The sequence below is a fragment of the Peromyscus eremicus genome, chromosome 22 (genome assembly GCF_949786415.1).
Source record: "Peromyscus eremicus chromosome 22, PerEre_H2_v1, whole genome shotgun sequence".
NCBI lineage: Eukaryota > Metazoa > Chordata > Mammalia > Rodentia > Cricetidae > Peromyscus > Peromyscus eremicus.
Window position 1 is genome coordinate 35,522,988 of NC_081437.1, and position 11,567 is coordinate 35,534,554.

Here is an 11,567-nt window from a genome sequence, read left to right on the forward strand (position 1 = left end):
TATTCCTTACAATATGCCAGAATAATAGCATGCACATAGAAGAAGCAGGTACGCTTTGAAGTGTTAGGGCTATAAAACATCAGAAGAAGTATTGTAGACAATGCTTAGGATGTGTTACTTAGTAAGACGAAAACCCCCAGGAGTTGGGTGGGACTTAGCAATACTCTTGACTGCACACCTTCCAGCAGCTAAAACCTACACTGAGTCCCAGCAGCGTAACTGAGGTACGGCCCTTTTTTAAAAAGTCTGCATTGTGCTTCAGTTGGGAAGGCTGTTGGGATTCCCTCATCTAAACAGAGGAGGGTTCAGTTAGGAACTCCGTAAGGCATACTGTGAAGGGTTGGAGCACTGCTTACTGTGTTGTAGACCCAGCAGCGTCTGTGTGCACTCTGACAGCCCTGAGCAGATGCTGCGCTGCACTGTGACATACAAGCCCTTGGTCATGGAAGGGTTAACCTGCCCCCCTCCCGGGGGGGGGGGCGCGGCGTGACTGAGTAGACCCCACCCACTCCTGGTGGGAAGACTACTAAAGGTTCTGAAAGCCGCAGTATAGACAGACATAGCTGGCCCTTCAGAGAGGACGTAGTCTGACTTGAAGGGTCAAATGGTTCCTTGGGCAGCTCCCATTGTTGCAGGAGTCAAGGCAGGTGTGGTGGTGCGTTCTAGTCCAGCACTCCCAGTGTCCAGAAGGCCGAGGAAGGAGGACCACAGCGGAAGGATAGCTTGGGCTTCATAGTGAGACCCTATCTCTCTCTCTCTGTGTCTCTCTCTGTCTCTGTCTCTGTCTCTCTCTCTCTCTCTCTCACACACACACACACACACACACACACACACACACACACACCAAAAAAACCCTAGTGTATAAGGCCCTACCACAACCTATGGGAGTGGGGGAAGGAAGTGGGCAATTTTAAACAAGTGGCTTTTTCCTTCTCTGAGTCCGCTGTGTAGCCCAGGCTACCTCAGACTCCCAAGTGCTGGAGTTGTAGGTTTGCACCTCCATATGCAGCTAAGAGGCTTTTCAAGTCTAACGAACCTGATCTGCAGTTTCTGAAATGATTGACTAGGAAAAGACTTTAAATGTAGCAATGGGAAGCAGTGGTGCATCCCCTGGTTCCGTCATTTGAAGTTCAGTGTGTAGAAAGAATACATCCGTCATTCCGCTTTGGTGGCAGGCTTCCGGTAGTGCAGGACTGTTGCTGTTACCCATATATTTAAAGCCAGCATGATCACAAAACGGGTAAGAACTGAAATAAACAAAGTTCCAACATTAAAAAGCTGGACACTATCCTGCTTTTAGTAGAAGCCTATGTGAGATTTCACCTCCAGCCCCAAACAAAACAAGATCATGAGACTCAGAACAGCCTTGCTTTCAGACATTTCCTGGGAAAGGACTTCCCTGTAGAAGCTTGGCCATGCATCCTCGAGCATCACTGAAGTGACGTGGCTCTGGCTAAGAGGTGCAGCTAAGACCCTTCCACTTACGTCTCAGGACCTGGGTGTCTGAGAATGCTGCTTTCTATGAAGACTTGTGGTCACGTGTGGTGGACTCTGCCTGTGGACCCATGAGAAAGGCTGAGGCAGGAGGACTGCTTGAGGCCCAAGGGAAAAGCCAACCTGGGCGGCACAGCAGAGACTCCACATCCCAGCAAAGTATTTCTGAGCAATCGGCCCTGTGTCAGTACATGTTGTATCATGAAGTGACCATGAAAAGATGTGACCGATAGACCAGGAGAACAGCAGCCTAACCTGCCCTTTAAGACATGAAGGCTTATTTTATGCCAGGGTCTCACTGGCTCACTCGGTGTAGCTGAGGTTGACTTTAAACTCCTCATGCTCCTGCTTCTGCCCCCCAAGTGCTGGGATTAGTTTTGGAAGTGTTGAGGCTTGAAGGCGGCTCTCCTCACATGCATGGTAAGTAAGCCACTTTACCACATGAACTGCGGTCCCACCTGACTTCTGAGATGTCTCTGTGGTGGTCAAACACCTACAGCATACTAGCCACACTTTATTTTGGACAGGTTCTCCTCTTTATGTAGCCCTGGCTGTCCTGGAACTTTTTATGTAATCAGGCTGGCCTCAGACTCACAGAGATCCGCCTGCCTCTGCCTCTTGAGTGCTGGGATTACAGGCGTGCGCCACCACACCTGGCTGGTCACACTGTTTTTAAAAGCTAGTCACTCACAGCAGTGGTGACAGATAAGGAACACTGCAATGGGAATGTTTTTGATTTTTTAAATACAAGCTTTTTGTATGTGGGCTCTTTGCTGTTTAATTACATTCCTTTCCCTCCTGTGAACTCAGCTCCCAGGGAGGAGAGCTAGGTCTGTCTCCTTTTCCATCCCATCACTAAAGTCAGAGCTGACAAAAATATAACCTCCTGAAAGGGACTTGACTCTCCTGAAGCTTGCTTTCTCAGTGAAAGGTCTAGTGTTGAGGACGTGTGCTAATTGTCATTGGATAGGTTTCTGTTTTTTCACTTTCCAAAGATGCTGTGTTGGAAGTTGAAAGCAGTGTAAGGGATGAATTCTCGTTCAGTTAACCAAAGTATTTTCTTCTCTCAGCTTCATGCGTGATACACACACACACACACACACACACACACACACACACACACACACACCCTGCCTACCTTCCGGTATGAGCATGTAGCAGATGGTCTACCTGAGCCCGTGCTTTAAAACACAGTTGGAGATGTCTTTCTACTCAAAGACATGTCTACAGTTCTGGCTTCTCTGGTCCCTGCCGGCCTCACTTCCCTCCTCCCCTTCCCTCTCCCCCAGCCTCCTGCCTCCAGTGACCTGCACTCCTCAGTGTGGCCAGTCCTGGTGCCTTCTTTGCTCCCGGTCATGTGGGTTGCTCCTCTGATCAAATCTTTATTCAGCTTTTAAGACCTCACTTTGCAGATTACTCTCTCCACTCCCACAGAGTAGGCAGGGTTCCTCATCTACCCACCCTGCTGGTCTCCCAGACTGTACTGGCTCTTTTGCCTTCACTGCTTGAGTATACTGGATTATAGGTGCCTGCTACCACACCCTGCTGCCCTGCACTGAAAACCCATCTCACGGCACACTTAAACAGTAAATAGTGTCATTCCTGTCCAATCTCCTTGTTGACGTAGGGACTGCAGGGTGAGAATGGGTTCCCTTGGGCATATTTCTCCCCATGGACTGCAGGGAGTGGATGCTAAATAGAGATTGTCACTGTTGAAGACTAAATTACATTCTTTTGTCCTGTGAACCCATAGCCCAATCGAACTGAATGAATCTGTTAAGCCTTATGATGGGTTCCATGTTAGACCCAAGTCCCACAAAAACAAACAAACAACAGAAAACAAACCCACACACAGGAAGTCAAAAAGAAGTTTTTTCTTACTTGTCAGATCATTGGTGGTCATTAGAGTTGTTATTATCCTTGCTGTAAAAGAAAATTCATAGAATAAATAACTTCTCACACATTTTGATACTTCGATATAGCTCATGCCTTTCCATTTTACTGTAGTAATATATGCTAACTTCCTGAATGACCTTGATAGGGGACCTTTGTTAATACTGTAGTGTGTAACCACCGAATGAGCAGTCATGCACCCTGACCTGACCCTGGCCCAGTCATGCAGGAGCTGCTTGAGAAAGCAAAAGTGATTTCTAACAGTAGCTCAGCACTGCTGGGGAGGGCTTCCATCCCTCCCTGTGCTCACCCTCAAAAAAACAAAAAACAAAAATCGTAAGTCTCATTTGCATATTGAGCTTCCAGATATTTTAGTTGAAGAAAGGCTCCCACTAATTAAAAAGTGTGGGGGGGGGGGCGGTGTAGACAGACTAGAGAGATGGTTCAGTGGTTAAGAGCCCTGGCTGCTCTTCCGAGGACCTGGGATCACTTCCCAGCACCTGTATGGGAGCATATAACTCTAGTCCCAGAAAGTCTGATCCCCTCTTTTGGCATCTGAGGGCACCAGGCATGCATGCAGTGCACATACATAAATTTAGGTAAGATACCCATATACATACAATTAAACAAAAATCATGTTTTAAAAATTACATGTTTTTGAGACAGGGTCTTACTGTGTATCACTAGCTTATCTTTAAATCCCAGCGATCCACCTGCCTCTGTTTACTGAGCACTGGGATCAAAGGCGTGCGCCACCACACCTGGCAAGGAGAAGACACGCTCTTCCTGTCTAACTAGAGTTAGTTCTGTTGTTTAGCCCCTTTCTCAGTTAACAGCCCTCTGTAGTGAAAGGACCCCGGGGAACAGCTGAAGCCACAGTCTGCCTTACAACCCCTTGTACACAGGGGTACCTCCCTTAGCAGGTTCTGTTGAGCAGTTCATTACAAACGTAGTAGTGTGCAAGAGAAGCCCCCGACATTGATGGAACCCGGTCCCTGGAGCGAGGTGGCCTTACTTGCACAGGTGTAGGCAGACAGGCCCCAGGTCAGTGCGCTCACGGCTTCCGAGTCCTTTAGCTTCCACAGGTACTGGAGCTGGGCGAACTTACTGGCTGCACTGATGACTGTGCACAAGTTCTGGGGTGGAAAAAAGAGAGTCAGTCTGAAAAGATAGAGGACTGGAGATGGAGCTTTTTTTTTCTCTTCCGTTTTATTCTCTGGAGAGCTGGCACAACTGTGAAAGCTAGTTCTCCTTCCACTGTGTGGTTCTGGCATTGAACTCGGGCCATCAGGTGGGGCAGCCAGCACCGTTAACCACTGAGTCATGGCGTCAGCCCAGATTCGGTGCTTTTTAAGCCAAATGTTCAAGTCTTAACAGTCTCCAACTTGCCAAGGTTTGAAACTTCAGTGTGGTGAAGAATGACCCTCGGCTGCCTCTGTGGTAGAGAGTGATCTGGCCAGACAGACCTAGTCCAGGGCCTGGCTGCAGACCCACCCTGTGTTCTGCTCTCTCCCCAGAATAGGGATGGTGTATCCTGGCCTGTCACTAAATTGATCAACTTCCAAACTATTCCTCATCCTGAGCACGGTCCTCTCTTATCTCTCAGACAAGAAAGCCTTGCAAATTGGCTATCAACCCGTCAGGCTCTATCTCCACAGCGGCTGCTAAGCTCAGACCAGAGGGAGACTACTACAGTCAGCTAGGCTGAGCAGGAGGGCATGGTCAGGGAGATGAAGTTAGAAAGGACCACAGAGAGTGGTGTGGTTGGAAGTCAGGCTTGGGAAGCAAGTGTGTGGTACCGAGATCCTGATCTATAGTATCAGTATAGTATCAGAGATGAGTGGCATGGGGACTGACAGCTGGATTTCCAATCAGTGACAGTCACAGGGCCCTTGACAAGCTCTGCTTCCTGCTGCAGCAACAGGACCTGTATGGCATGGGCACCTGGCTGGCCACCAGAAGTCCTTGTGGATGAGAGATGGGGCTGCACAGGGAAGAGTCCTGGAGAGAGGGGTGTTGGGGAGTGTGTCTGGGCAGAGGACGGAGCAGTGGCATGACTTAAACAGACAAAAGTCAAGCACAGATGGCCTGCAGGAAGGCTGAACCCAAGCAAGGAAACCGGTGGGAAAAGAAGCTCTTGAGAAATTGGGGTGCTGGATAAAGCAAAGGAAGGTGGCAGGGTCAGCTTAGTGTGGTGGGGAGGGGCCAAAAAGGGGGGGGGACGCCAAAAGTGGGTTACGGCATAGCCCAAGCGGACAAGTTACTAGCATGTTAACTTTTCCAGAAAAAGCCAACTTTGAGATCAAGGGGTAGTCTGGGACCAGGCCATAAGAGAACTCCAGTAGTGTCAACACACGTGACTCAAGGGAGAGCATCCTGTTACCTCACAAAACGGTCCAGTGCAGGCAGGGGACTGGCAAGCAGAGATGTGAAGGAGCTGAATGTGGGCATGAAAAGTACCAGTCCCCAAGTCCGCCAGAGAGCAGGTGCACAGTGAGCGCTTGTAGGGAGACTGAGGAGGAGACGCAGAGTGGGAGGGAAACGGGGGGGGGGGGGGAGTTAACATCTGGAAAGTTACGCTGTGGGGGAGGCGCAGAGTGGGAGGGAAACGGGGAAAGTTAACATTTGAAAAGTTACGCTGTGGGGGAGGGCAAGGGATCAGCCGGTGGGGAAGATTGCTGGGGGCCTGATGACCCAAGTTCAATCCCTGAAACCCACAAGATGGAAGGAGATAACTATCACAAGTCCCTGTGTGGATCCCCAACCCCATACACAGAAGAGAGGGAGTCCATCTTAGTGTTCCCTTTGAGCCCCAAACCTTTCAAGAATAACGTCTTGATATTTGGCCTGCATTGCCTTTTCATCCTCAGTACAGCTGCAAAGGGTCGATGAAACCCCATGCTCTAAAGCAGCGGTTCTCAGCCTGTGGGTCTAGACCCCTTTGGGGGTGTCTAGTGACCCTTTCACAGGGGTCGCCTAAGACCATCAGAAAACACAGATGTTTACAATTCCTAACAGTAGCAAAATGACAGTTATGAAGTAGCAATGAAAGTAATTTTATGATTGAAGGTCACCACCACAGTGAGGAACTGTTAAAGGGTCGCAGCATTAGGAAGGTTGAAATTCACTGCTCTAAAGCGATGTAGGCGCAAAAGGAAGGTATCCATTTTTCAGTCTCTCTCCATTAGGGGCACCACTCACCATGGCCAGGTCGATGATCCATTTCTGCAGGCTGAGGACGAACCAAGAAGACACAAATCTGGACTCGTGCTAAGGGACTCGGCAGTGAGTCACTGGCAGCCCCACCCACCCCTTCCTTCTTGTTCTATGCAAGCCAAGCCAGACCTCAGAGGGTGACACAGAAGCCAAAGTGGAAGGGGGGACTGTTCTGGACAACGTCCAGCTTGGAAAAGATGCTAGGGATTGCGTGTGAATGAATATCTGCTCTGAGCTCAAAAGAACGGAAGCAAATTGTGGAAGAAAGCGTACAGATCCGTGTTCCCGGACTGTAACCTGAGGCTGGGGATAGTCATACAGCTGTAGCTACATGCTGCTTCCCTGACCCATGCAGACATCTCTAATGCATCAAAAATTAAGCACTTACAGGAAAGGTTCAAGGAGAGATGCTCTGCAAGACTGGTGTGCTGTGTGTGTGTGTGAACTTTTTAGAATCCACACCCCTTCCCCCTAATTCTGTTGTAAAAGCACAGTAGTTGGGGTGTGCGATGGAGGAACCATTTTCCATCTGTCTTGTGCAGGACTCAGGGGCTCAGTGACTGACTACTTGAAACGAAAGAGCCCAACCAGGGCAGAAAGATCAAGCCATGAGGGCCGAGGGGACCCATAGTCAGGGCAGGAGTGGCTGGCAGGAACAAGTCACTCCCACTGCTTTGCCTTGGGTGCCATTTCCCTGCTGTCTACCTCCCACATGCTACCAGCATACAGAAGAACCCCGAAGCTGGCCGAAAACAATGGTTACGTTAACTAGGTGAAGGGATTAAACTAGAGATGGCACATGCCAGGAGGCTGCAGAACTGAACACAGTGTGGGCCACAGCCATGGCTGGCATCCAGCTGCACTAGACTGTTACTAAAGCGTTCTCACCAAGTTCACACCAAGTGTAGTGTTGCATGCCTGTAATCTCAGCATTTGGGAGGTGGAGGCCGGAGGGTCCGAAGTGCAAGTCATCCTCGGCTACACGGGAAGATGAAGGCAAGCAAACACAGCTATGTTCTCCCTCTTCCTATGGAGAGGGGAACCTGAGCCAGGATGCTAACAGCAATCGGAGACAGGGTGTGGTCCAGACTTACCCAAACCCTTGGGCCTCTCACTGTAAAAAGGGTGTGTGGCCATGTCCTGGAGGCAGCAGGATTAACTGACTACCTCCGTGCAAACACTCTCTTGGCCTTTTAAGACACATGAAGTTTAAGAAAAGGGACACTGAGACCGTAGGGAAAAGGCTGCCATGAAACTTCGCCCTCTGCATAGAAGATGCCACCGAATGGAACAGTCTGAGGGCTGACCATTATTACGATCAATCCACGTGAGTCTATTAAATGGGTAACAGGATTTATTAAGATATAAATTGAGGAAATACACTCTCGATTACAGAACAGAGTAGACAGCTGAAGTTGTCCTCTGATCTGACTGGGGGCGAATCCACCTTGAAGGCAGGAGCAGAAGGGGCATGTGACCCTTCTCCCTTTCCTTATAAAAGAAGTCACATACAATGGCAGGAAGCACCACCTCCTTCGGGGACATAAAGCCCAAGGTCATGAGCAGAGCGAATACCACTGTGTAAGCCTCCAAACCACCTGGCCACCCAGACAAGGCTCAGCCTCTAAATTACAGTTTTGCATAGGGGTGTGATTAGTGGAAAACTGCCCCCATCCGGCCCATGCCTACAGCCAGGCACCTGCCAGGTGCATCCTGCGTGGGACTTGGTGCCAGCCACTCTCATGTTATTAATCCCCTGGGGACGTGCTCACGGAAGGAAGGAAGGAGTGCCTGAGATAAGCCCAGGTGGAACGTGTTGTTCTTAGCGGGGTGACTGCACACCTCACACGTTCAGCAGGGACACAGCAAATCTATACCCCGCGTGGTCTTGGAGGTCAGTGGGGCACCCTGTTACAGGGATGCCACTGGCCGCAACCACTAACCAATGGTTTGTGTATTTTATGTATTTATGCATTTTATGATCCTTGTTTAGGTAAAAATAAAAAATATGACCCTGCTTCACAAGGCATAATATTGGCAAATAACACCCCAGACCCCACCCCCACCCCCTTTTTGGTGCTGAGGACAGAATCCAGAGCGTCTTGCATGCCACCACTGAGCACCCCTTCCTTGGCCCCTCTACCTCCATCTCCAGCTCAGATGCAGGAAGGATACACAGCGGCGTAGGGCAAGGCCTGCTTCACGTTCCCATTGAAGTGAAAGACGAATAACAGGAGGAGGATGTCTGAAAGGAGAGACTGAGATGGGCAGGGCAGTAGGAGGGCAGGCTGGGGATGGGGTAGGGGTAGGGGGTGTCAGTTACCTTGTGCAATGAGAATGGGGTATTCCAGGTACGTGAGCAGCGGGTTCCCATAGTAACATTGGTAGCGAAAGAAGACCAGGAACCTGGAGATAGGACATGTAGATATTCACAGCCCACCCTGCGACCTGCCAGACCCCAGACACATTTACCCAACACTAGAGCATGTGGTCTTCACCATACTCGTGACAGACCTTCAGGGCAGACCTTCAGGAATGTTGTCAGAGACCCGTGTGGCAGGTCCAAGAGACCTTGAGTGTCAGCACTTTGCTAAACACCCTCAGGGGTCACCTACACTGCCTGTCACATCTTAAAAGTCACTCGGGGAACTAAGATCCAAAGAAGACAAGACCACGTGAGAACTCAAGGATAAGAGGGAGGGTCTCACCCTGAGATGGTGCCCTAGCGCTGGCTTCTATGATTTTAGGGGGACCCAAACATCCCACACATCCTGTGCCCTGGGGATGATGCGTGAGTGCTTTTTTCTTTTCTTTTTCTTTCTTTCTTTTTTGTTTTTGTTTTCCAAGACAGGGTTTCTCTGTAATTTTGGTGCCTGTCTTGGATCTCGCTCTGTAGACCAGGCTGGCCTCGAACTCACAGAGAGATCCTCCTGGCTCTGCCTCAGGATTTTGTATATAGCAGTCATCAACCAGGCATGGAATCTCTGGTGTCATTAAAATAGGCTCTGGCCAAGATCCAATTCCCTCACTCTCAGATCGAAATCCAAGGAGGGTCCATGCCTCCAAGGCAGGAGTCCAGTCCCTGGAGCATGCAGGCTGCCTGAGGGTGGCTGCCTTTAGGGTCTTCCTGATACCTCAGAGCTTATCAGACTGGTGAGGGTCAGGCAGGCAGCCAGGCGAGGCCCAGAGGGAAGCAGAATTGAAGTGACCACCTTATCCATGCCGGGAGAAGGAGGGGGAAGGGAGCGGGAGGAGGGCGGGGTGGGGGTGGGGGGAGCCAGAATGTGAACAGCCGGGATCAGGCAGGGTTGCTCTCCTATTCCTATTGTTCCTACCTCAGGATTAAAACAACTCCAACCTAAAGCTGCAGTGAGGATTAAAGAAGCAATGCGTGTAGGGCCTCGGGAGGACCTTTGGAAAGTTCTCACGAACTGGGAACTGTTGTAATCAGCTGCTGGCTGGCGGAAGTAGGGATAAATAACTATTGGATTTCAGTGGTGGAGCATACCCGCTCCTTCTGGCCTCAGAGCTGGTCTTTACCCTGCCAAACCTAATTCCAGAAACCTGCTGCTCGCCCACTGCCCCGAAGGGAGAGAGGCGGTTGAGACTTCCAGAAAGAGCCTACTTTATCTGTATTGCGATAAGACTGCAAGACCCATCCGGGTCCCAGGGAACATTCCATGGCCGGAGAGCTGTGTTCTGCTGGAGGCAGCTGTTGGGGTTGAGAAGATTCCTGATTGGGTTTGCGTGTTTAAAGCGGGGCTGCAAAGAGGGAGCTACAGGCAGGTTAGGAAATGGGGGATTGGCGCTCTGTAGGCGTCCGTGAGCTTGCTTTTCAGTCTGCACCCCGAAGCCTCCGCCTCATGCTTGCGAAGGACTTCGCAAGCCAGAGAGGCCAAAATTGCTCTCCTGACTTCAAACACCCGCATCCTCGGCCGCAGCCAGGTTGTCATTTCTGCATCCTTCCGTCTCGTGCCTCACCCCTCACCCTGCCAGCCTCTCTCTCCCTCTCTGAAATACACATACTCTAATTTCTATGCGGCCATCGGACCAGGGACCCTCCCGCCCGCCCCACCGAGCCTCTCTGGAAAGGTGCACCTTGAAGCCCACCCCATCAGATGGGCGCGCTACTCCGGGTGGGCGCCAGCGGGGTGGGGCTGGTGACAAACCGAGAGGGCTCTGCCTGGCGCAAGATCGCGCGACTCAGGGACGTGTTCCCCATTTAATTTGTTTTCCCCAACCGAAGTTTCACAACTTTACCTCTGACTCTTAACTACTTAGCCAAGGGCACCGAGAACTTGGCTCCTGCAACAGTCGCTGCCCAATCCTGCGTGCTGGACCCCAGCCCAACTTTCAAGCGCGGACCCAAGTTCCCCCTCCTCCTCCCCGACATGGAATCATCAAATCTTGTAACTCAGATCTCAGCCCAACCACTGGTTTACTGGCAGGGGTTTCGGGGCTGGAAAAAAAAAATGTGGGGGGTGCCGGGTGATGTTAGGGACGTTAAGGGGCTGCAGGTGCAAATGCCTTCGCCCGCGCCCTGAAGGTTTTCTATAAAGACGGGGTGGAGGGTGACTCCGCTGCATCTCTAAGATGGGCGTGCACAGGCAATTCGTATCTCCCGGGATTTGGGGAGAAGAAGCAAGGGAGGTGTGTGGCGAGCGCCCAGGAAAGCGCCTCCCAGCCCCGCGTCCCCCGAGTTAACCCTTAGCCTCCCGGACTCGGGCCTTACCCCGCCAGCTCCAAAAGTAAACTAGGGAGGCTGATGCCCCGCGCGCTGCGCGCCGCCAGCTGCGCGTAGATCTGCGGCAGCTTGAGTGCGGCGCACACGGCCAGTGTGCTCCAGTTGCAGAACCACAGCAGCCCGGCCTCCATGCTGCAGTCCCGGGGTGTACGGGGGTCAGGGGGCTGAGAGATCTTATAGGTGAGAACCAGGAGCTCACGGTCCAAAGAGTCCTTCCGCC

The 11,567-nt window shown here is 51.1% G+C and overlaps 1 protein-coding gene across 1 annotated transcript; it reads right to left on the reverse strand.

Moving 5' to 3' along the window:
- Positions 1–858: 858 nt before the first annotated feature.
- On the reverse strand, positions 859–11,567 carry Slc66a3 (solute carrier family 66 member 3). The gene is made up of 7 exons (XM_059248472.1): positions 11,336–11,567; positions 8,927–9,009; positions 8,779–8,848; positions 6,589–6,646; positions 4,403–4,523; positions 3,376–3,417; positions 859–1,247 (listed from the first exon to the last, which is right to left on the reverse strand). The coding sequence occupies exons 1-7, from the start codon at positions 11,476–11,478 to the stop codon at positions 1,156–1,158; spliced, it is 609 nt and encodes a 202-aa protein (XP_059104455.1). The 5' UTR covers positions 11,479–11,567; the 3' UTR covers positions 859–1,155.